The sequence below is a fragment of the Plecotus auritus genome (assembly GCF_963455305.1).
Source record: "Plecotus auritus genome assembly, chromosome: 3".
Lineage (NCBI taxonomy): Eukaryota > Metazoa > Chordata > Mammalia > Chiroptera > Vespertilionidae > Plecotus > Plecotus auritus.
In genome coordinates, this window is record NC_137772.1 from 96894207 (window position 1) to 96920796 (window position 26590).

Below are 26590 nucleotides of genomic sequence, written 5' to 3' on the forward strand. Positions count from 1 at the left end.
GGAAACATTTTCACAGAGGATACAGAAATGTTGACAGATGCTGGAAAGAGGGAAACACATGTTCACAGGAGATAGAGGAATGTTACAAGATAAGAGCGAGAGGAAGAGGGGACAACACGTGTTTTGGACTTTGAAGCTGATATTCTGCAAGAGTGACCAATTAGAAAAGCACAGGGCCATAAAATGGGGAAGTGGGCCAATTAGAAGGGAGCATGAAGAGACAAAGAACAACAGCATATATAAACCTTAGAAAAAGGGGCTTAGTGGGTTACCCCCTTGGAAACCCCGCCCTACATGGGAGTCTGTATTTGCTTCCAATAAGTTTCTACCCTTTTACTGACAAGTCTTTTTTAGTCCGAGAATTTTATTCTTCAAACTTTGTGAGGCAAGAACCCACAAGGGGGAGTTCCACTCTCTGAAGCCCATGTTTCAAAAGTATAAAGCAATCAGTACCACAACAGCAGTACTGATAAAAAGCTGTGGAGTTTACAGATATAGAGAGATTAGTATTTAGAGTGGGAAGGCCCTGAAAAGTATCCTGGAGCTCAGGCTTGAACAAGTGAAACCTTGATGGCTGGAGATGGGCAGGCAAAGATCTTCTTGGAAGTAAGAACCCCAATGGAAGAGCAAAGAAGCTGGAGTGAAGAGGATTTGTTATGTGAAAAAACAGAAGAGTACATGGAGGGGAGATTGGAAATGGAATTTGGGAACAAATTAGAGAGGGTGTCAAAACTAATCTGAAGAATGAAACAGTATAAAAGTACAAGGCAAAATTTACTAATAATCCCACATTCCACCTAGAAAATAACAAGTATGTCTTTTCCTCTTTTTATGTATGTGGGCACACACACACACACACACACACACACACACACACAGAAAATGTACATATTTTTACAAAGATTGCATCATTCTACACATACTATTTTCTCAATTAGTAAAAGTTGTATTTTCCACGTCGACACTTCACCTACAACATAATTTCTAAGAACCTCTTAGATTTACATAAATTACTTAACCAATCCCCTATTGTTGGACATTTGAAATGTTTTGTAACTGTCTGTATATCTCTAGATATTTCCTTGTAATAAACTCCCAAAAGTAGAACTAATGAATCCTAGCAAGTGTGCTTTTAACCTTTTCTTTTTCAAAATGAAGTTGGCTTTTTCTACTTATACAAATAATGCAATTCGTAATTTTAAAAACATAATATATATTCCATATTAAACTTCAGACAGTACAGAAAGAATGACAGAGATGAAATTCCAATACACACACACACACACACACACACACACAACTTGTCGTGGCCTGATATTTTTTCATCTTTACAACATATTGTGCACCTTACTCCTTGTCTGTAATACAGACAGGGAATGGTTCCTTCCAAGGTTTTGATACATCTGGATAAATTCCCCTCAGGGTGCTACCAATTTATTAGGACTGTAGGGCAATATACTCCTTAATGGCCATTTGCAAGCTTCCTGCCACAGGAGAACAAAAGACCTGGAAAAACTCGCTGGACAGCAGGAGTCACATACAAGGAACTGAAACTGTCCTGATGGCACACTTGCATTCCAAGCTCACCAGCTCCGTCCCCAAACCCACTAAGGACAAGCTTCCTGACAGCGACTGCATGTACTAGGAAGGATGAAACTCCAGCTCCGAGGTGCTGCCATCATGGACGCAGTGTCCCCTTGGCTTGGTGCTGTGCAACCTTTCCCTTTGGATGTCCTATCCCCGACGCCTTCCCTTAAATAAATTCAATTTTACTTTAATCACTGTCTGAGATGGCTACTTAGCCTGCCCGTGCACCACCATGCTAACCCACCAAGTTCACCTTTTCACAATCTACCTTCCCATCAGTAGAATAAGAGAGGGACTGCTTCCTCCCATTTTCATATTCTTTTTAGTCCTCCCCAAATGCATAAACAAACAGTGATATTTATTGATTTACATTAATTAGTTTACAAATTAATTTGAAATTGTTATGGGTTATGTCTTCAGTTATGGGTTTTGTTTTTTTTATTTATAAAAACTAGCACCTTTTAATCAATACTTGCAAATATTTTTATATTTTGTGAATTTCCTTTCAATTTATTCATGGTGGTTTTTTTGTCACACGGAAGCTTTATATCTTTATGTAGTCAAACTTAGCCATCTTTTCCTTTATAATTTCTGTCCCAGTGAAGGTTTGGGGACATAACTGGAGCATTATCAAAATTGTGCTATATGAAAGCTGGGGCCTTGAGAATGCTACTGACTGATCCAAGGAACCCAGGGCATGAACAAAAGGAATTCAAAGTCAAGGAAGAGAAAGAATCAACAGTATTTAACAAGAAATTTCATCTGGAAATGTTACAGAGCAGTGAGAAGCTAGGAAAATTCCAGGGCAAGTAGAATAGGGAAACTAAGACAAGAATGTTAAAACAAGGCCAAACCGTGTGAACAATTTGCAACCAGCTTGTAAACGGCAAGACTGCAAGCCCTTACCTTTCCCAAGGACAGCTTGAAAGCAAATGGTTAATGACTCTCCAACTAAAAAATGCAGGAAAGGGGGGGAGGGGTGGGGAGAGGGGAAGAAATAAAAGGGCTGTTTTATTTTTAAAATATATTTTTATTGATTTCAGAGAGGAGGGGAGAGAGATAAAAACAACAATTATGAGAATCATTGATCAGCTGCCTCCTGCAAATCCCTACTAGGGATCAAGCAACATGGACATGTACCCTAACCAGGAATGGAACTGTAACTTCCTGGTTCATAAGTTGATGCTAAACCACTGAGCCACGCTGGCCGGGCAGGGCTGTTTTATTTTTTATTCCCTAAACAGAGAAGCCAGCAGTTTCAAGGTTGGTAAGATAAAGTTGCTGGGTACTTCTTATGAATTCTGGGAAGGCCACAACAAAGTAAAAAGGGACCTTGAGAATTAATCTGTACCAAGATATTCAGCAGAGGAATTTAAAAATCTATAGACAGGAGGGTATATAATGCCATGAACCCCCACCAACTCGCTCCTCATATTAGTTGAGTGATGGTCATCTGTGCTCTGAGCCAGATGAAATAGATTTGCTTGCCTTGCTTCTTTAATAATTTTGCTTGCTTTAATTGCTTTAATAATTGGCTTTATCACAATGCAATCATGGTCCCTCATTTAAATTCAGGAGGCTGTCAGATAACAGCTTTTCTGGTGTTTTGGGTGCCTGTAAAGAGAAAAAATTCACAGATGACCCCAAGGTTTTGAGCCTGGATATCGTAAGGACAGTGATGTCATTAACACAGTGAAGCACACAGCAGATGAAGTGGGTCTGCTTAGAAAGATGAGAAATTTCTACTTTGTTTGGGGTATTTTTATGGTCCCTTCCAAGATGGTTCTTGATGATCTTCACCCTTAATTCTTGATGCAAGATAATAAATGTTTATTGTTTAAGCCACTAAGTTTGAGGCAATATGTTATACAATAGATTACTAAAAGAGATATTACTTGAAGATGAAATGCAGAGCTAGGGCTCTGGAAGGTATCAGGAGGGAGGGTTTTAAGAGTGATCTGTTTAGTGGTCACAATTGAAGTGAGGTGCTTATACAAAGTACAGAGAAATGATGATACTGTTGTAATAACTTGGTTATTAATTAACAGGAAAGGTGCAAAGGGAAGGCCAGATCATATAGGCATGCCATTTGTGCCAGAAAGCTGCATTTACCACTCTCCACGTCTGTTTCCCACAGATCCTGGGAGGAAGGGACTGGACAAAGAAAGATTAGATGCAGGCCCAGTAAAGCCTAGGTGACATAGAGAGGGTGCCTGTCTGTCGGTCAAACCTGGGAACAGGGCATTGGCCAGAGTAGGCATATAGACGTGGCCACTGCAGGTGCAGGAAGATTTGATATTTAAGCTCTTAAATAAAGAGCTGCTCTCTCTTGTCTGCTTGCTCACACACCTGGCTCTCTTGTTGTGCTCCCCCACATTCGCCCACATGGCCAGGTGGACCACACACAATGAACTAATGGGCTACAACTAGCCTGATGCTACATCGGACCCAGCTCCACCATGGAGCACTCTGGACACTGGCTTTGCTTTTAGCTCTGCACCTTTCCCAGAACTGGTTTAAGGGAAATGGGACTTTGGATTCCCAGCTGCACCTTTCCCAGGACTGGTTTAAGGGAAATGGGACTTTGGATTCCCAGCTGCACCTTTCCCAGGACTGGTTTAAGGGAAATGGGACTTTGGATTCCCAGCTGCACCTTTCCCAGGACTGGTTTAAGGGAAATGGGACTTTGGAAACCAAGGGATATAACTCCATGCAAATAAAGCTTTCTATCACATCTCATCCTCCCCTGGGCGCCTCCAGAAATTCTTATTCCAGTGGCGTCCCAAGAACTCCACTTCCACTAACAACAGAGAAATTCCACCTGCACAATTCTCCAGTAACAATGAGAGTCAGTAAAGGATATGTAGAAGGTGAGTAGACAGAGAGGCCTGAGAAAAAGTAGTCAGATAAACAAGGGAGTGAGCAGAATAATGTCATAAAAGGAAGCACTGACAGGACACTAGAATAAGAGGACATTAGTAGAAGTAAACCATAGATCCATGAAAAGGGCCCTATTTTGGTAAATAAAGCATCCTCTTGGAAGTTAATCATCTATGCTTTCAGCTTTGATGTAAGTTTGGTTAGTCCTCTCTTTTTTTCTTCTTTGCAATTTTAAACTGTGATAAAATAAATATAACAAAATTTACAACATTTTAACCATTTTTAGGTGTCCAAATCAGTGGCTTTAATGACATTGTGCAACTTGAGTAGTTCATTTTGTAGACATTATGTATAAATCTTCTTCTGCTGCTCTCATTTAGAAATCCTCTAGAACAGGGGTGGGGAACCTTTTTTCTGCCAAGGGTCATTTGGATATTTATAACATCATTCATGGGCCATAGAAAATTATCAACTTAAAAATTAGCCTGCTACATTTGGTCAAACATTTCATTAACTCACCCCTAGTGCCTTGGCAGAGCCAGACGGAATGATTGCAAGGACCTCACACAGTGTACTGGCAAAACAGCAAAGTCAGCAATACAGGAAGGCAGTACCTCCATAGGCCTGCAGGCCACCCCACAGAGTGCCATAGGAGCCAGGGTGATGTGGATTCTTTTCTTTTTATTCTTGATTTCTTTTTCTTTTTGTCTTTTTAATATATATATATATATATATATATATATATATATATATAGTTATTGATTTCAGAGATGAAGGGAGAGGTAGAGAGCGATAAAAATATCAACAATGAAAGAAAATCATTGATTGGCAGCCTCCTGCATGCCCCATACTGGGGATCGAGCCTGAAACCTGGGCATGTGCCCTGATGGTGGGGGGGGGGGGGGTGGTTTGGGCGGGAATTGAACTGTAACCTTCTGGTTCATAGGTCAATGCTCAACCACTGAGCAACACTTATTTTTTTTAAATATGATTACTGGTTGCTGTTTGGACAATGGATTTAGGAGGTGGAGTGAACAAGAGTCAACTAGCTCATACTTGTAATAAAAGACCCCCAAAAAGTGTTTCCTTTAAATACTGGATTAAAAGCCAGCTGAATAGACCACTGAGTATGAATAGGAATTTGAATTTCTTAATTTTACCTTTGCAAAATTGATCTCTTTTATAACACAGTGCTTGCTATCTGATTTCCCTTTGGCCAAGTATGCTTTCCCAAAGGCACCTTCCCCAATGACCTTAATCACATCATATTTATCCATGGTTTCCAATGCATGAAGTTTCCTGAAATTAGAGAAATGAAATTTTATTGCACCTTTTTCATAAACATACAAAGTCAGAAAATTGATCACTAAAATGTAAAAGAACTCATTTTGCTAAAACTTTCCTTCGGACCTCAACCAAGACAGTCAAATAACTTTCCAGGTGGCCACAAGTAACAACCAAAATGAGACTGAGCTTCTTGGTGGGCTCCGAGATCAGACGTGGGTTGTTGCTCAGCGTTGGTACACTATAGTGTGGTGAGCGTGGGCATTATCACCTCTATAAAGCAGGAATGTCCTTATGTCTGTGGCATTTTACAATCCAGCCTTTCTCAGTAATGAAGTACTGCCCCCTAGGGGGCCTTTTGGAAATTTATGGGGTTTGGTGTGTTTTGTTTTTTGGTTTTTTTTCTCTTCTCCTCGGAGACGGAGAGGCACCGAGGAATTTAGAAGCAGTTAGGGAGTGGGACACTAAGATTCTGAGATAGAAGGGATGGTCCGCACAATAAAGGATTACCCCGCAGCCCTACAACATTAGAAAGTCTCCCACACATTCATGTCCGTGGAAAAATCCGCATATCTGCAGCTAGAACCCAACTCTATTTTACATATGAATACAAAGAAATTTTCACAGTTTTAATGAACAATTTTCGGGGGATGCAACTACACGTAAAGCAAGGCTTAACTGCACTTTGTTTTGAAGTTTACCAAGAACGCTTCACCGTTTTTGGAAAAGTCACGCCAACAGCCTCTGCTGGTAGCTGAAGCCATCGCGGTCAGGTGACTCCCTGGCAGGGTGTGGGCACCCGGCTACAGCAGTACTTGTTCAAGTGTAGCAGCACCAAGCATTTACAGATGGGAATACTTTGTTATAAAATGTTTCCTTGCATTTCCCCTTTATACTTCCCGTTCCGGTCTAATGTCGACTTCTTAAAACTTAATGAGCAGACTGGTTATTATTTTTTTTTTTTAACCATTTCTTAAAACTGATTTTCAGAAAGAGGAAGGGGGAGAGAGGGAGAAACATTGATGTGAGAGAAACATCCATCAGCTGCCTCTCGCCTGTGATGACCTGGGATCCAACCTGAAGCCTGGGTGTGTGCTCTGACCTGGGATCAAACCCGCCACCTTTTGGTGTAGGGAGGATGCTCCAACCAACTGAGCCACACCGGCCAGGCGGTTATGCTTTAGAGTAATTTTTGTCAGGGGAGGAACGGGGTAGATTGGATGTGATGGGGCTGGGCACCAGCTCCGCATCCAGAGGAAGCTGCGGACACTCGAATTTTGAGGGAAGCAGATAGGGAATCTAAACTCAAGGGCAGCAGCGCGGGAACTACTGGCCCTTGACGCTCCCGAGGTGGCACCAGGGAGTTAAAGGCCTAGGTTTTGGGGAAAATCCTCCTTTAGGAACACTCGGAAGGAACTGAGCGCGCTGCGCATTGCCATGGAGACCGACGCACAGGAGACCGCTCCTCCGCCGCCGGTCTCCCGGGGTATAGGCCCTATTCCTTTCCCTGAGAATCCCGAGCCCTGGGGAGCAGCTCGGGGTAAGCACAAGGGGGCCCGCCCGCTGCATACCTGCACCCCGGCTCCGCGGGGCGAGAGAAGCCTCCGGACTGACCTGCGTTCCCGGCCGCTGGGCGGAGCCGGGCCAGGGGCGTGGGCGGGGCGCGGGAACCTGGCCGGCAGAGGACTGGTCCGCACCGTCCACCCGGAGGAGGGGTCAGAGGCCAGCGAGTTTGGAGACCAGGCCGTGTCACCTCCGGTTGCCTTAAGTCGGAACTCCTCTGCTAACACTCAGCAAGCACACAGTTCCCGTTCTTGCTTGCGGCGTACCAGATTCTTTGCATACATTGTCTCTATTCTTTACAAGAACCCAGCCAAGTAGTGGACGCCCAATTTTACAAATGAGCTAAATTGAGACAGGAAGTCTTGTGCAAGGTCTCAAATCCTGTCAAGAGATGGACACTTGGAATGGAATCCTACAATTCGGTCCACAGCCGGCGGCCTCCCTTGGGGTCCTCTTTAAAAACTGGCTGCTGCTTCCCTCTCCCTACCCGCCACTATTCCTCATTCCAGATTGCACATTAAGCTGCTAAAACGTTTCATTACATGTTCAGTAATTGAGAAGGATGTAATTTCCAGCAACTATAAATACTGACACAAGTAAACATACAAATGGAATCTAGATACCATGGCAATTTGAAAACCACCATTACCTATTAAAAAATAATAAATACCAAAGCTCGCTCGGCAGTTCTTCGGCCTGTGACATGAAGCCGAAGGATCTTAAACTGAGTTGGGGTGGGGATAGTTGGGGCTGCTGGAGTTATGGTCACAGCCTCCAGTTTGATCATTTGCAATGTCAGGTTTTGATAACTTAAACACGGATTTCTACCAGACAAGTTACAGCATTTATGACCAGTCACAGCAGTCCTATGGTTATGGAGGAAGGGGAGGGCCCTGTAGCAAACAGTGTGCTGGCTATGACTACTGGCAGCAAGGTCGGTATGTCCCTCCAGACGTGATGCTGTCACAACAGCCACATGCCGGGCAGATTTCCAGCCAGCTCAGGCATATACTCCAACTGCTCCTCAGCCATTCTATGGAAACAGCTTTGAGGATGAACCACTTTTATTGGAAGAATTAGGTATCATCGTTGACCACATCTGGCAAAAAACACTAACAGTGTTACATCCATCAAAAGTATCAGATGACAGCATCATGAATGAGACTCATCTGGCAGGACCCATGGTTTTTTGCTTTGCCTTTGGAGTCATATTGTTTCTGGCTGGCAAAATTCAGTTTGGTTATGTATATGGGATCAGTACAATTGAATGTCTAGGAATGCTTTATTAAACTTAATGAGTATGATAGGTATTTCATTTGGTTGTGTGGCAAGTGTCCTTAGATATTGTCTTCATCCCGTGATCCCACTTTTCAGTTTTGTGGTGATATTTTCTTTGCAATAAATGGTGGGAACCATTCTCACTGCTGGAATTACTAGGTGGTGTGGTTTTTCTCCGAACTTTTCATTTTTCTGCTTCCAAATTTGTTTATTTCTGCATTAGCCATGGAAGGACAGCAACTTCTAGTAGCATATCTTTGTGCCTTGTTATATGGAATCTTTGCCCTAATTTCCATTTTGTTTTTTTAAATATGTTTTTATTGACTTTAGAGAGGAGGGAGGGAGGGAGAAACATTGATGTGAGAGATATAGATCGGTTCCCTCCCATATGCAATTCGACCAGGGATTAAACCCGCAACTGGGGCATGTGCCCTGACCAGAAATCCAACCAGTGACTTTTTGGTGCACCTGACAATGCTCAACCAACTGAGCCACACCAGCCAGGGCTAATTTCCATATTTTTGAACTGAATTTATCTGGGATGCAAACATAATTGAGCCAAATACACAAAAAGAACTTCAAACTCTTAAATAGGACCAGCAAACTGCTGCAGTGCAACTTTCATGCAGATCTAACATTTGTCTATTGGAACAATGGAAATAAAGATGTATCTTTTGTTCATTTTTATAGAACTTTTGAATACTATATTGGATTTACCTACAGATTAGCTTTAAGTGCTTGTGCTTACACAAATAAGAAATGCTATTTCTGTCCTGTTCCTGCAGCCTTTGAAAACCTTTTTACTTGCAAATTATACTGTTTTTAACGTATTTTTTTTTATCAACTATGGAAACTAACTTCAGAGCTGATAATCTTTCTTTTTAAAAAAATATGTTTTTACTGATTTCAGAGAGGGGAAGGGAGAGGGAGAGAGAGATAGAAACATCCATCGGCTGCCCCCTGGTAGGGATTGAGCCCGCAGCTTGGGCATGTCCCCTGACCAGAATAGAACCAGCAACCTCCTGGTGCATGGGACAGCACTCAACCAACTGAACCACCCTGGCCAGGCTGATAATCTTTCTTAAAACAACCCAGTCATGATTGAAGTTTCCAATTCTTTCACTGAGTTAAGACCTACTCCTTTAAGTTGTAGTGTGGATGTTTCTTCAGGAAACTTAATAGTCATTTTTATTTGTTTCTTTCCCCAGATATCCCAGAAGAAACTGAAGCAACAAAAACTTATTGGCCCGGGAGTAAATTCAGCATAAAGTAAATACTAATAAAAGTAAAAGCAGAAAAACAAAACAAACGAACAACCCAGTCATAATAAAGAAGATACAGACTTATTGCTGACATATTTTCCTAAGGAATTAGAGAAGAAAATCGCTTGTATTCTCAAGTCAGATGCACTTCAAGCAGAAAAGTGATCCCAACATAGAGTTTATACTTAAAAAATTTGACATCCCTTTAAATTACCTCAGGGAATTTTTGCTAAAATTCAGTGACACAGAAGTTCACAGTCTACCTTATTACAGACATGAAATGACACTTGTTTCGATATTAGCATTAACTAATAGTGACCTAGACTGACCACATTAATGTCATAGTTAGTTGGATCTCTATGTTTCCCAGAAAAAAGAAAATCACTAACCTTTTTAGAGAAAAAAATTTAAAATATCACAATTTCAGTATTGCGAATATCAATGTAAAGTGCATTTCATGCTTATTAAAAATTTTCCCAATTAATTAAAAAAGTAAACTCTTCTTTGAGAATCAGAAAGTTTATATTATTCCTTTTTCTCCCTGAACTCTTATCTCCTCCATGTGTAATGTTTTTCATGCTTAAAAATCTTACTGATCACCCATTATAAAAATGGAAATTACTTTTTCCTGATATAGGCTTTTTACTGGATTATTAAAATATTAGTTATTATTATCATTGATCAAAATAAAATAAATTACATTAATACTTAATTATAAAAAGTAAAACAGTATCAGACATTTATCTCTTAAAGACTTGAATGGACTTTCTTCTTCCTCCCTCCTAATTAGTTCAGTTAGTATCTATAGAAGAATGCTAACTTTTTGCTGGATTAGACAAGGTTTAACATTGATTCTCTTCTGTTTTTCTCTTTTTAAAGCTGTAAGTGCTGAGAAACCACATTCATATAAGTAAATAGAACTGGAAGTTTTGTTAAGAGTCTCTCAATTCTTGTCTACTTGTATGTCAAGAATCATTTAGCAATCTATCACTAAAAATGGTTTCTAACCATTGAGTCTCTTGAAATTTTATTAAAAGCAAAACCTTGCAAACCATCTGACTTTCAAAGGGATTTGTCATTCAATCAAGATTCATTCAGCCGAAACCGGTTTGGCTCAGTGGATAGAGCGTCGGCCTGCAGACTGAAGGGTCCCGGGTTCAATTCCGGTCAAGGGCATGTACCTTGGTTGCGGGCACATCCCCAGTGGGAGGTGTGCAGGAGGCAGCTGATCGATGTTTCTCTCTTATCGATGTTTCTAGCTCTCTATCCCTCTCCCTTCCTCTCTCTGTAAAATATCAATAAAATATATTAAAAAAAAAATGATTCATTCAGCCTCTCAAAAACTATACATAATTTCAAGTTCCCTTTGTTTGATGGTTTGGAAATGTTTACACACTGGAGTAATACTAAAATATAGTACGTATGAAAGCTGAATATCTGCAAATATATTTAAAACTATCTTTGCCTACTTTAACTCTTGAAGTCCTCAAGAATGGTAAAAAAAAAGAAGCTAACCTAAGTAACTTTAAGAAATGGTATTTTGATTGGAATTGTAGTTAAAGACAATAGGAACAATACATAAAATCTATTATAGTTAGTAAATTTGTTTCTCACAAGGGTATGGGTTAATAATTTGGAAATTGCTTTATAAGTATACTGATGTTGAACAACTAACTGGATGGTGGATGGTACAAGCCAGATTTCTTTTTTTATTGATTTCAGAGAGGAAGGAGAGGGAGATAGAAACATAAATGATGAGAGAGAATCATTGATCAGCTGCCTCCTGCACGCTCCCTACTGGGGATCGAGCCTGCAACCTGGGCATGTGCCCTTGACCGGAATCGAACCCAGGCAGACCTTTTAGTCTTCAGGCCAACACTCTATCCACTGAGCCAAACCAGCTAGGGCTAAGCCAGGTTTCTTGCTGTCAGAGACAAAAGCTACAGATAAGCAAGGTCGGGGGTGGGGGGGATGTAAGGAGAGGGAGCTAGAATGAACCCTGTGGTACTGTATTAGAGTCAAGACATCAGTATGAACCCATGTTTAGCTTAATATGCATTAAGATACAGAAATGACTAGAGATGTGAGTATATACACACACATAATATACATATATATGATTCCTAGCTCTTTCTGCTGAGAGGGCCTAGAAGCAATGACACACCTATAGCAACAAGCACACCCAGATCTTGGTTTCTAAACCAATGAAAGGAATCAGGACTCATTGGAGAAATGGCTGATTCTGGGGCTGGTATAGAGAAGGTACAAGATGAGTCCAGACCATTTTCTTGTAATGACAGAAAGGAGGTGCTCAAAACACAAAAAGATGAGGGTATATCAAAGGGACAAAGGAGCCAACCTGAAACAACTCCCAATGCCCAAAGCTAGAACAATTGAAGTAGGGAGTTCTAGTTGCCAATGGCCTGGGAGAGAAAGCTCCAATGCACCTGAGCAAGGGCTGGAAATTCCCAGCATCCTCAGCGCCCTCAGGGAGGGCCACTTCCCTCCCAGTAAATGCGCACCTAAGTGTGAGTGCCAGGCTTAGGGTCTCATCCCAGCTCAACCGTTTATTCCCTGTACAGTCACATGTCCTCCTCCGGAAAATGTGGGTGCCAGCACCTTTGTTGTTAAAAACGACTTAGTATTGGATTACACTCCTCATTCAGGAGGTGGAGCTTAATTCCCCTCCACTTGAATATGGGCTTTGAAGATGGGCTAGATGTTGTGACTGGCAAAGAGTGAACAGAGCATGGAAATGGAAAATTAGTAACTTTTCAGTGGAGAAGCTGGCAGTCACTACCTTAACCAAGTAATCAAGGTTAACAACAGAAGTAATAAATCATGTTGAGATGACATTCTCCCTGATATTATGATGTGATGGGAAAAGCACTTCACTTCTATGGTAATCTTTCCCCAAACCTTTAAGCTCAATCTCATTGTGAAAAAAAAAAACATCAGACAAACCCAATCTGAGGAACATTCTACAAAATACCAAACCAGTTTTCCTCAAAGATCTCAAGGTCCTGAGAAATAAGGAAAGACAGGGAGACTATTACAGACCAGAAGAGACTAAAGCTGACCAAATGTTGAAATATAAATAAACTGTGTGAGGGGTGAAGGTCTGTACCAGTTTTATATATAAGATAAAAACATGTTTAAATTTTTTTGTAAACAAAATATGTTTTTATTGATTTTAGGGAGAGAGAAAGGGAGAGGCAGAGAAACAGCGATGACAAGGAAACATCAATCAGCCTAGTCCTACATGCCCCCTACTGGGGATCAAGCCTGCACCCCGGGCACGTGTCCTGACAGGGAATCAAATCAGGATCTCTCAGTGCATGGGATGACACTCAACCAACTGAGCCACACGGGTCAGGGCAAAAATGTTCAAATCTTTAAAAGATGTATGTATTCCACATTTCAGCAGATCCTTAATAATGATCCTACTATAGTTTCACAATCGTTTTCTCTATTCTTCACCTGAGCATTGTTCCCTATACCTGGTCAGGCATATGCTGTTCCTACACTTGCCCCTATGGAATCCCCAGGGAAGAGGCTATTTCTTCTTCAGTAATGTATTCTTTTTAAAAAAATACATATTTTCATTGATTTCAGAGAGGAAGAGAGAGGGAGAGAGAGATCGAAACATCCAGGATGAGAATCATTGATTGGCTGCTTCCTGCACACCCCCAACTGGAGTTCGAGCCCACAACCTGGGCATGTGCCCTTGACCGGAATCGAACCTGGGACCCTTCAGTCCACAGGCTGATGCTCTACCCACTGAGCAAAAAGAGCCAGGGCGTTAGTAAAATATTCTTAGCCCGCTAATTGATCATGGATTTAATGACAGGACCCAGCACAGTGTGCCATGGTGACCCATATATGTTGGGATCCTGCTCCTTCCATTAGTTCCACAACATTTAATTTCTGATACTTTCCATATTGATTCCTCACCGTTGGCCCTATTCCTTTCTCCTGTACAGGACTGACAACTTCCGAAAAGATATGTAACCCTTTCCACTCTTCCCAGGGTGGATCATCTGAACTGGGCTCTTTTGTGTATCCTGTGAGGGGCTGTATTTACGGACAGCTGGTAGTAAATTTCACGGAAGATCATTGATCACTACCAAGAGATAAGTCTTATTGAAAAATTTCACACATTATTATGTTATAATTTAATATATTTAGATCCTAAAATCTTTAGAAAATGTAAAAAGAGTTACATAGTAATAAACAGAAATCATAACAATGCAAATAATAACATTATGGGTTGCTCTCATGCTCCATGGTCAGCATCCTTATGAGATAGGCATTATTATCTTCATGTTATAGTTGAGGAAATTCAGGCCCAAAGAGGTTAAGTAATTTCCCACAAAGACACAAATAATGAGCATCCAATTTCTGTTCTATCTGACTGCAAAGCCCGAAGCTCACACCCATAATTCTACACCTTCTCCTTTGCGTTAAAAAACGCACAAGAATTGTAGATTTTTAAACTAATCAGGAACAATTTTAAATATCAACAGCATCCTCTACCCCATTCTGTTTCCAAGGGAAAATATACAGTCCATTAGCTAATATCCAAACATTAATTCCTCACTTTAAACATCTATTCAATTGACTAAGGAACATTTCCCTGGGCATTAGTCACCAGATGCTCCTTGCCAGCCAGCTCGCTGCTTCAGTTCTGACACCCAGTCAAAGTTGTTGTCTTCCTCCTCAAAGTCCCTGTGAAAAAATGATATGGATATTAATCCTCCGTGTTAGGGGTACGGTAAGTATTTGTTGATGGGTTCAAAGCAGAACAACACCATAACAATATTCACATTTTTTAAAAAATGAGCTCCAAGGCAACTGAACAGAGAAAAAAAATTTGTTAGTTCTTCCAAAAGAACACTTCTTTCACTTTCTATAATATTTTCAATAGAAAATATATTAAAAAACAATAAATCCAAGCTGAACAATTTTAAACATTTGGCTCAGGCAGGAATTAGTAATTACCATTATGCATTACCCACCTCAGACAAAAGATCAAGTTATTCATTTATGGTGTAAAATAACATAACCAGCTGTTAAACCTGACATTATTAAGGTTAATTACACACACACACACACACACACACACACACACACACACACACTCACACCCCACAACTAAAGCTTTCTAGGTATAGCACCACGTACGTGTCCTCCTCATCCAGTCTAGGTTCGAGTCTCTCTGGATCCAAAATGACAGAATCGTAACCTCCGTCAATACTGTCTGATGCTTCTGCTTCTTCAGACAGGGGACCTTTCAAGCAGAACCCTTCTGAACCTTCAAAGGAATATTAACAGAAATCATACAGATTTAAACAGTATTTATTCATTTCCTCATGTTGGACTAAAATCCTCCAAAAGCTTGCTGGCTAATTGAGGGACAATCCCATGTTCTATATTTCTTCTGCAGTGCCTCCCCAATTACCCAGCATGATTTTTGGCATAAAACAGGCCCAGTAAGATTCAACCAATGAAGGCATAAATAAGTGGAACAACAAATCAATATTTCTCTCTCTCAAATCTATAAATAAAATTAAAAAAAAAACAAACTTTTACCCTTGTGGGTTCGATTCCCAGTCAAGGCCATGTACCTGATTTTCAGATTTAATCCCCAGCCCCAGTCGAGAGGCAAGCAATCAATGTGTCTCTTACACATCAATGTTTCTCTCTCTCTCTCTCCACCACCACCCCACTTCCTTCCACTCTCTCTAAAAATTAATGGAAAAAATATCCTTGGGTGAGGATTAACAACAACAGCAAAAATATTACTTTCTTCAAAATAAAGTATTCAGAATTAAACCCTCAAATATAAGAACTTATATTAAAGCATTAAAAGTTACCTTTGGGTAGTCAGATTATAGTTTTTATTGTGAAGAAGTCTGAACTGTCAAGTCACCAGTATACTTTCACAGAAAAAATGAGCTACTTTGCAAAGAAAGTAGTCACAAATAAGCAAACAACTGAGTAAATAGGAGTAATATAGCTCTACAGAAAATTTTAATTTTAGTTTAAGACTGCCTAGAAAAGATTTAAGAAAACCTAAAACTACAATGCTATGTATGTGATTTTAAAACTTGAAAATAAAAGGGTTTCTGGGAGGTAAAAATGGGGAGTTATTGTTTAATGGGCACAGAGTTTCAGTTTTGGAAGATGGGAAAAGTTCTAGAGCTGGATGGTAGTGATGGCTGCACAACAATGTAAATGTGCTTAATGCCCCTAACTGCACAATTAAAAACTGTCAAAATGGTAAATTTATGTTATGTATATTTTACCACAATTAAAAAGAATACCAAAGGGTTTCCATGATTACATAACATACATAAATCACCTGGTCTATATATTGTGTATGTTTGAAATGCCAAGCTGAGATCAGCATTCTTAAGGATGTTCAACAAGGTTTCAGGAGTCTCTTTCAGCCACTGCTTACGGCTATTATTTTCACTGTACTTTATTACAGAACCACCTAGTTGTGAAAAGATAAAAATTAGGGTCAAATAAAAAATATTTTTAGCATATTATCTTCTAGATCAGTGGTTGGCAAACTCATTAGTCAACAGAGCCAAATATCAACAGTACAACGATTGAAATTTCTTTTGAGAGCCAAAAACCGACTTCTGCACATGGGCCACGAAGTTTCCATTGCACTGTACGTGCGCACCTGCATGTGGTATTTTGTGGAAGAACCACACTCAAGGGGCCAAAGAGTCGCATGTGGCTCATGAGCCGCGGTTTGCCGACCACTGTTCCAAATCATATATCAAGTAAAATTAATTATATTTTATTTTCTACTAAAATCTATTTCACTCACAAGTGACACCAAATAACCTTTACAGAATGACATCTTTAAAAAATATCTGACCCATTAAACAACTATTAGAAAATGTTCCATAATAATAGTAATCTGACTACTAACCTCTATCATCCTCTGTGGTCAAACTGGAGGCGAGTATGGATGCATTTTCCAAAGCTGCAAGCGCTGTAGTGGATACATGTTTCTCCCACTGTTGCCTGAGAGGTTTTGGTGAACTGGCTTTCCTCGGATGAACTGATTTACCATCTGGTTTTAAAATGTAAAACAGGAATGCTGAGCATATTCTTTTATTTATTTATCTATTTCTAGACATGTCTTTCTCTAACAACAAACAGAAATATTTCTTTTCTCTTTCAAACTCAGATCTAACATGTTCTCCAAGTCTAAGTGGTAAAGGAAATGAAAAAATCCACATGAAAAAAAACAAATCATTAAGGTGAATTAAAAAAAATGTATATATACACACTAATAAAAAGGAAATATATAAATTGACCATCACTTTGCAACAGCCACTAGCCAATCAGGAGTGAGTATGCAAATTAGTGGGACAAAGATGGCGGCGGCCATGGAGCCAGACAGAGCAAGCGGAGGCTTGGGTCACCCCTGGCAACGGAGGAAGCCAAGCTTCCCACCCGCCTGGGCTGGCCACCGAAGGGAGGGCCTACGGGCAGCGGCCATGGAGCCGGCCCGGGCACGCGGAAGGCTTGGGTCACCCCCACCCGCCCTGGCTGCTGCTGAAGGAGGAGCCTGTGGGTGGCGGCCATGGAGCCGGCCTGGGTGCGCGGGAGGCTTGGGTTGCTGTCGCCCGGGCCGGCTGCCAAGGGAGGGGCCTGCAAACCCTCAGCCCCTCACCCAGACTGGCCATCAGCCCCTCACCCAGGCTGGCCAGGCACCCCAGCAGGGACCCCTACCCTGAAGGGAATGTGGCCAGCCTGAAAACAGCCCTCAGCCCCTCATCCAGGCTGCCCCGCCCCCCAAGGGAACCCTCACCCTGATCCAGGACACCCTTCAGGGCAAACCAGCTGGCCCCCACCTGTGCACCAGGCCTCTATACTAATAAAAGGGTAATATGCTAATTAGACTGGGAGACCTTCCAGGAGACCTTCCAGATGTTCTTCTGGACAAAGCCATGGTGGCGGGGCTGAGGTAGAGGCGGTTAGGGGCCAAGAGGAGAGGGCAGTTGTGGGTGATCAGGCCAGGATGGGACAGCAGTTGTGGGTGATCAGGCCAGTGCGGGGGGGACATTGGGGGTGATCAGGCCGGGGGGGGCAGTTGGAGGCAAGCAGGCCATCAGTGGGGGTCAGGTGGGGGCAATCAGGCTGGCAGGGAGGGCAGGTTGGGGTGAGCAGGCTGGCGGGGGGGGGCAGTTGGGGGTGATCAGGCTGGTGGGGGGGGGCAGTTGGAGGCAAGCAGGCCAGCAGGCAGAGTAGTTAGGGGCGATCAGGCAGGCAGGCAGGTGAGCAGTTAGGAGCCAGCAGTCCTGGATTGTGAGAGGGATGTCTGACTGTCAGTTTAGGTCCAGCAGTCGGACATCCCTCGAGGGGTCCCAGATTGGAGAGGGTGCAGACCGGGCTGAGGGGTACTCCCCCAACCCCATGCACAAATTTCGTGCACTGGGCCACTAGTATTTACATATTATACTTTGTACAAGAATGAAGCCCTAGAGAACTTATATACACAGTGAATGCCATGTTTTTATGGTGGAGAGCATAACAAATATTAGTTTTTCTAATTATTAGCCTATATAATAAAAAACTAATATGCAAATCCACCGAACAGTGGAATGACTGTTCGCTATGATGCACACTGACCACCAGGGGGCAGATGCTCAATGCAGGAGCTGCCCCTGGTGGTCAGTGCACTCCCACAGGGGGAGTGCCACTCAGCCAGAAGCCAGGCTCATGGCTGGCGAGCACAGTGGTGGTGGCAGGAGCCTCTCCCGCCTCTGCGGCAGTGCTAAGTATGTCCAGGAGCTTGACATCCCCCAAGAGTTCCGGACTTTGAGAGGGCGCGGGAAACTCTTGGGGGGATTCCCCCCTTCCCCAAGTGCATGAATCTTGTGCACTGGGCCTCTAGTTAATAAATACAATCCTCTCTTTTTTAATGGATAAATAAGACACTTCTGAAATAAATTACTAGATTAGCAAACAAAAATCTGCATGTGTCCACTTGTTTATGACACCTATGACCTAGTAATGCAAAAACTGGGCCCCTTCTATATTTCCCAGCCCCTCACTTACACAATGATCAGAATTTGAATAACTTACCTTTCTCTTCTATGTTTACTCTCCTCAGTGTACTTGCCACTGAATTTTTATTAGTGCTTTCTAAATCAGGGTGGCTACATTTTCTACCTTGTTCTTCCCCTTGCTTTAAAAGAGATTAAAAATTCAGATTAAACAATGCTTTAATTGCTATAAAAAGGTAAATAAACAACTATACAAAGTCAGCTGTGCCATGCCAGCACAGCCAAGGGTTTGGTGAGCCTGAGGAGGGGTGGTGAAGGATTAAAGAAAAGACAGACAACGAGAATATAGCTGGGGCTGGTGGATCTCCTCTGCCTGGATGAGGCCACAGAGAAGAATCCAGCCAGCATGTTGAGGCTTTATTTTATAGTCAGAGAAAAACAAGGTAGTGGTCAACACAGTTACAATGTTCGTGTGAGTTTCACTTGTTTTGGCAGCACTTGCTGCACCTCCCACAGCCCATTAGCTACCTAGGAAGGATCTAGGGGGTGGCCATAAGGTCAAGCTTAATTATGCTAAGAGGGCTCTGCCCTCTAAGCTGGGACTTGTTTGTGGCTCTGCCACAGGTCAATCCGAGGCTTAACTCTAGAGCCGCTCCCTACAGTCAGCTATTTTAATTTTAAATAAACATTAGTGAATCAAAGACATTAATAATTATAGAACCCTATACATCAGATTATATTAAAAATAATATACATTCATATATGTATACTAGAGGCCTGATGCAAGAAATTCATGCACGGGGCAGGTGGGGGGGGGTGCGGTCACTCAGCCGGCCTTCACCCTCTCCAATCCAGGACCCCTCGGGGGATGTCTGATTGCCTCTGGCAATCTGGGACTGCTAGCTCCTAACCACTCGTTTGCCTGCCTGCCTGATCACCCCTAACCACTCCCTTACTGGCCTGATCGCCCCTAACTGCTCCCCTGATGGCCTGATCACCCCTAACCGGCTCTGACTTGCCCCGCACCCAGGACCCAGGATTCCCTCCTCCGGCCGGTAACAGGCACCCAGGACCCGGGCCAGCCACAGCTGCAGGGGACAGTGGGTGGGTGGCTTCACCTGGGCTGCAGGCGCCCGGGACCACAGGGTGGACGGCTTGTCCCTCTCCTGGGCTGTAGCCAGGCTGGTCCCCATTCCTCTCTCATGAATTCTTTTTTTTTTTTTAAATATATTTTATTGATTTTTTACAGAGAGGAAGGAAGAGGGATAGATAGTCAGAAACATCGATGAGAGAGAAACATCGATCAGCTGCCTCTTGCACACCTCCTACTGGGGATGTGCCCGCAACCAAGTTACATGCCCTTGACCGGAATCGAACCTGGGACCTTTCAGTCCGCAGGCTGACGCTCTATCCACTGAGCCAAACCGGTTTTGGCTCTCATGAATTCTTTTGTGCCTAGCTGGTCCCCATTCCTCTCTCACAAGCTCATTTGTGCCTAGCTGGTTCCCATTCCTCTCTTCCCAGTGTTGGGTGTTTGAGTCGTGACAGTGTGATGGCGTGAGAGGGTGATGACTATTTGCATATTAGCTCTTTATTATATAGGACTAAGTCAGGCACTACTAGCTGTTAATATCATTCATTACAAATATGAAGAGGATATATAAAATGACAGGTATTTGAGATCTTTTTTTAAAGTCCTTTTTAAAAAATGTTTTTTATTTTTTAGAGAGAGAGGTAGAGAGAGAAACATCGACTGGTTCCTCCCCTACAGTATCCCAACCAGGGACAGAACCTGTAAACTGGGCATATGCCCTGATCAGGAATCAAACCGGCAACCTTTCGGTGCACAGGATGACACTCAACCAAATGAGCCATTCTGGCCAGGGTTTGAGAGGTCTTTGTAGAGGAAATAAGTAATAAAAATTTTTAATATGGTTTGCTATACTGGGCTTTTCATGCTGGAAATATCAAAATGAGATATTTTTATAAAGTTGCTACATATGGCCAAAATGTTCCTATTTAATTCATATTTTTCCAAATTACCTAAGCTCTTGACTTCATGAAGCAACACACTAGCTAGTCTTTAAATTTGAATGTATTTTGAGAAGAAATACATATCCAGTGCCTTGACAGTCTCCAACACACAGTTCTCAATGATTTGTTGAATGAGTCAATAAATTAAACAGTAGGCTGTAGCTGACAGCTTATTTTCTTATTTCTATACAATGGTTGCCAAACTTGTCTCCCCACACATCTAGGGGGTATGATTTAAAAGGTCCCTCCCATAGACAAAGATGTCAAAATCTTGGGAGGTGGTTGTGATGAGCAGTTTTTAAAAGCTGCCAGGGATTCCCATCTTCCATCTCTACTGCGAGTCACTGCCCAATAGACAGCAGCATCTAACACCACTCCTGGCCCAGCAACACGCAGCTCTGCCTACAGGCCCACCACACCATGTGGGCCTACCCAGGGCTCTCTTTCTCCCTCAATTTTTCTGTTACTTGACTTACTTTATGGTTCTTTCTCCCTTTTCATTTTGTGAAAACACATCGACTTAATACCTACTCTAAGTGGTATTAAAATCACAGTGGTGGCTGCCTAGGACGAGAGCCAGGATCATCTACAAAGGGCCACAAGAAAGCTTTTTAGGAACGTGGGATTTCTTTACCTTGACTGTGGTGGTTGTTATATGACTGTATAAAATTACCAACATTCATCAAACTACATGCAAAAAATAAGTAAATTTTATTGCATGCAAATTATGCCTCAATAAAGCTGGAAAGAATAGATATTACCATGCAGAGGAAAAAAAAGTACAGAGGCAGGATTTATTCCATGTGTAGCAACATAATGGTGGGATGTTGTTATTATTTAAAATCTAAGGTTCATTAAAAAATTTATAAATTTACTCACTAGTACATTCCATAAATAGAATAATTTGTTATTAGTACATCTTCTCCTTTTTTGAGTTAAAAGATTAAAATGCTGAAGAAAGAAAAACATCATCAGCAGAACACAATTTACTGAGAGGGCTGTGACAATACTAGGACATGAATTGCTGTTACTCTGCATGACTTCATTGCAGCTTTATTGTAAAAGCTGCCTACGGCTAAACAAGACAAACAGAACCTTGAATGCCAGGCTGAAAAATGTCGACTTGGTTCATGGGATAATAGGGAGGTACCAAAAGGTTTTTAATAGAAAAATGTCAATATCAAAATAGTGATCTAAATAAAGAAGAAATTCTGATACATGCTATAACATGGGTGAACCTAAAAAATGTGGCCCAGCTGGTGTGGCTCAGGGGTTGAGCATCGACCCATAAATCAGGAAGTGACAGTTCAATTCCTGGACAGGGCACATGCCTGGGTTTCGGGCTCCATCCCCAGTAGGGGCATGCAGGAGGCAGCCAATCAATGATTCTCTCTTATCATTGATGTTTCTATCTCTTTCTCCCTTCCTCTCTCTGAAATCAATAAAAGCATATATTTTTTAAAAGGTACCAACAGTTATTTAAAAATATATATATTATTCTAAGCAAAAGAAGCCAGACATAAAAGGACAAATCTTGTATGATTCCACTTACATGAAATATCTAGAATAGGCAAATTATGTCAGAGAGACAGAAAGTAGAACAGAGGTTCCAGGGACTGGGGTGGGCATGGGGGTTAGGAAGGAATGGGGAGTTATTGTTTAATAGGTACAGAGTTTCTGTTTGGAATGATGAAAAAGTATTAGAAACAGATAATGCTGCTGGTCACAAAATTTTGTAAATGTGATTAATGCAATTGAATTGTATTTGTAAAAGTGACTGAAATAGTAAACTTTATGTTATAAATATATTTTGCCACAATAAAAAACAAACCAAAAGTCAGGCTAAAACAAGATTTTCATGACTTAAGCTAGGCAAAGTTCTCTCACATCCATATTGGAACCACTTGTCATCAATAATTAAAAATTAAAAAAACAACAACAAAATAAATGGTCATCTAAAGTGGCTCAGCTGGCAGTACAGGACAATAGCTACCAACTGCTTCACGTGCCAAAAGATGACAAATTATTAGACTGGAGGGACCAGGTCAGTCTTCCAAATATTCCACAGTATCTAATGATACCAGGTATCCAGGAAATGGCTGTTTCATAAATTTAATTTTAAAGCACTTACCACTGTGCATGCTTCTTTTTCCAAAGTGATCTTGATTCTGCTGGAGTCTGCTTAAAGAGAAAAAAGAAAAAGAGAAAGCACATAAAGGCTCACATTACTAGCTCCTAATGTGATATGCATAAAGCCTGAGACAAATGAAGTTTTTAAAGTCAACCAACCAAAGTATTAGCCTAATTGGTAATTATCAAGCTTTAGCCATCTAGTAATACATCTCACCTGCTTTTTGCTGTTTTATTCCTAAAGTTGACATCTATATTTACTTAAGCCAACCCATGTAATCACGAAGAGGTAAGATACTCTGCATACTCAGAAGGTCATTATCACCTTCAGCCCAAGCTAGCTATAGTCTGTGCTTTTGCCCACAGCTGTGGTAGCAGGTGCGATAGGTGTCCTTCACAAGGGACCAGCAGCCGGAGAGAGCACTCTGGCAACCGATCCCTTTGGTAAGGATGGCTTCTTCCTGATTTTCCTCTGTCAGAGGCCAGCAGTCCATGTTCCTCATTCATTCAACACTTTAAAGACTTGATATTGGGCATCTATAATGACAGGCACTGAGAATACAACAGTGAGGAAATGAGACATGGTCCCTGCCCTCACAGAGTTTTCACTGTTCTTAGTCTATCTACAGAATAGATGGGAGATGCCACCAGACATATGGCCCTGACACATGGTACCTCTCTGCTGGCTTAGTTCTCTTTTTAGGAATTGTAAAACTACATTTTACCAATCTTGAAACTTTTCTTAGACTATTTTTGTTGTGGTTGTTGCCCAGCATTTTATTTTTTTAATTAACTAAATTATTTTGGGTGAAATATATTTTCATTGATTTCAGAGAGGAAGGGAGAGGGAGAGGGAGATAGAAACATCAATGAAGAGAGAGAATCATTGACTGGCTGCCTCCTGCACACCCCACACTGGGGATCAAGCCCACAACCCAGGCATGTGCCCTGACCAGGAATTGAACCATGACCTCCTGGTTCATAGGTCTATGTTCAAGCACTGAGCCACGCCGGCCAGGCAGCCCAGCATTTTAAAACTAATTTCCTACTATCCTGGGATGTGAATGAAAGCTACAAAACAGTACCTAAAGTAAAATTAACACTGAAACTGCTGAAGCAAAAGTAACTGGCTACCTCTTAAGTAATGGAGAAAAGGCTGAATTATAAGGCTGAAGGTTTACATTATTAGAAGGGTTATATCCTTACAAAAATAACATTTAAAATTTAACTTTAAGAAAACAGAAAAGTTTCCAAAGTCTTTCTTTTGCAGTATCTAACACTAAGATAACATGCACCAAACAGTGGAGGTTTTTGCAGCATGATCTAATGCTTAACTCTTCCCTCTTATTCTGGTCAGGTCTATTATCTTTCTTGGATCTTTTCAGGAGGAAGATCTGAGTCACTAATGACAAGTGAAAAAAATGGCTTTGAAAAAATTAAGAGATGACAACTTTCAAAGGGACAATAAATTACATTTAAAATCTGCTCAGGATTTACTATAGATGTATGAATTTTTTATGCAGCTATTATGTAAACAGTTCCAACTTTTGCACAAGCTTGTTTTTTAAATATATTGTTATTGATTTCAGAGAGGAAGGGGGAGGGAGAGAGAGACAGAAACATCAATGATGAGAGAGAGTCATCGATTGCTGCCTCCCGCATGCCCCCTACTGGGGACTGACTGGGAATCAAACTGTGACCTCCTGGTTCATAGGCAGACGCTCAACCACTGAGCCACACTGGCCAGGCTGTAAACGCTTGTTTTTAAAATTTTGTTTACAAGATGGTTCTTTGGAATATAATTTCTGATAAGATTAACATTATATTTTCATAGTTAAATTCCTAGGCTATCCCACAGAATCTTTCTACCTTACCCATAACAAACCAGACTAAGTATGGTACCAATGATAAAACAGAAAACAATCTTTACATCACTAAAATCTCCAAACTAAGCTTTTGGATCCCTGGCAAACTAAATACATAAGATTCAGAACAGAATAATGTCTTAACTAACAGAAAGAAAATTTTGATCTGAGGAGTATCTCTGAAAAACATCTCTAACAAATTGAAGATTTCATTTTTCTTTTTTTGTTACACTACATTTAGAAAGAACACTTGACAAAAAAAATAAGCTTTCTGAAATTCTTACCCTTTTTTCTTGGTGTACTTTGCTTAGATTTTTTGGTTTCTTCTAATACCTGCTCTCCATATTCTGTGATGATCTAAAAATTTAAAGCAGAGAATTTAAAAATATACAATACCCTTTTCTTTAGACACTGTCATATCATTTAATTATCAGCATTCTTCCCCAAAATAATACTGAACGTTGAAATGTAAAAGTGCTGTTTAAAAACATATACAATTTAGACACACAGACAAACAGACACTTACATATGTCTAGAAAAAGATCTGAGCCCTGGCCAGGTAGCTCAGTTGGTTAAAGTGTCATCTTGATGTGCCAAGGTTTCAGCTTCGATCTCTAGGCAGGGCACATGCAGGAAGCAACCAATGAATGCCTAAGTAAGTAGCACAACAAATCAGTGTTTCTCTCTCTCTCCCCCCTTCTTTACCTCTCTCTAAAGATAAATAAATAAATATAAAGAAATAAAAACTATACCTGTGATTACCCTTGGGAACTAGCATTATGGAAGGGGGAGAGGGAAAGGAAGTTTTAACTTTTAATGTTTTTTTTAATGCACATATACATTTGAGTTTTTACAATCATGTATTTGTGTTTAAATACAACAAATATTTGAAAACTATGTACAGCCAACTCAACACACTGCATACCTGTGGGGTTAAGCACTTCTGGATAAGCCGAGCTAAAATGCCTCTTGAGAGAAGCGTGGTAGCTGAGGGGCGATGGGAAGGATTCCTTTTAAACATCTGCTTGATTAGATGCTGAAGCTCGTAGGAATAATGAGATGGCAGTGGGCTCACAGACCCCTGACATACTTTGAGGATAAGACTTTTCCAACTATTTGCCTGAAACTAAAAAGTAAAATTGAACTGTAAAAGCAGATGCATGCAAGGAGAATGCAAATAAGAAAACACCAGCTGAAGTGAATTCATATGAATTATTTTAATTTTATAAATGTTTTCTGCTGCCTGGTCATTTTTCTTCCTGAAGGTGTTCTTATGATACTATTCGAAATCTTATGGCGTTTCAGGAGAAAGTAATACACTTAAATAGTAAATAACAAAGGATTTCCCCATCTACAGAAAGTCTTACCATCAATGCCAGCCATGGGTACTTGATTACTTATAACCACATCTCTGAAAATGCTTACTAGAGCCAAGTTTTAATCTGTGCCCAAAGAACAGAATTTATTTCCTTGCAAAACTAAAACCTAATAGGGATAGGTTCCGTGTAATAACTGCTGAGCAAGCAGGGCAAGTTATTTAACATCTTTTTCGTTAAATTTTTTCTTTTTTTTTAAATAAATCTTTATTCAGATTATTACAATTATTTCTCCTTTTTCCCCCCATAGCTCCCCTCCACCCAGTTCCCACCCCACCTTCTGCCCTTACCTCCCC

At 41.1% G+C, this 26590-nt stretch overlaps 2 protein-coding genes and 1 pseudogene across 5 annotated transcripts in view; 1 reads left to right on the top strand and 2 right to left on the bottom strand.

Moving 5' to 3' along the window:
* Positions 1-5760, bottom strand: part of NEK5 (NIMA related kinase 5) — a 91135-nt gene extending 85375 nt beyond the window's left edge. The window contains exon 1 of the mRNA XM_080659580.1: positions 5628-5760. Coding sequence (XP_080515706.1) covers positions 5628-5744 — 117 coding nt within the window. The 5' untranslated portion in view covers positions 5745-5760. The remainder of the gene's footprint in view (positions 1-5627) is intronic.
* A 2346-nt stretch (positions 5761-8106) lies between these two features.
* Positions 8107-8901, top strand: LOC308244097 (protein YIPF5-like; annotated as a pseudogene). Its single transcript has one exon. The product of its transcript is annotated as a protein YIPF5-like (transcript).
* Positions 8902-13999: 5098 nt separating this feature from the next.
* The window catches only part of NEK3 (NIMA related kinase 3), a 32778-nt gene continuing 20187 nt past the window's right edge, over positions 14000-26590 (bottom strand). For 2 of the 3 annotated variants that reach the window (XM_080661144.1, XM_080661143.1), the window contains exons 9-16: positions 25844-26044; positions 25203-25275; positions 23055-23101; positions 18969-19071; positions 16804-16947; positions 16219-16353; positions 15039-15168; positions 14000-14582 (exon numbers count right to left, since the gene is read on the bottom strand). In XM_080661144.1, coding sequence (XP_080517270.1) covers positions 14498-14582; positions 15039-15168; positions 16219-16353; positions 16804-16947; positions 18969-19071; positions 23055-23101; positions 25203-25275; positions 25844-26044 — 918 coding nt within the window. In that variant the 3' untranslated portion in view covers positions 14000-14497. Of the gene's footprint in view, positions 14583-15038; positions 15169-16218; positions 16354-16803; positions 16948-18968; positions 19072-23054; positions 23105-25202; positions 25276-25843; positions 26045-26590 lie in introns of all 3 variants that reach the window. The other variant, XM_080661142.1, reaches the window with a different exon arrangement.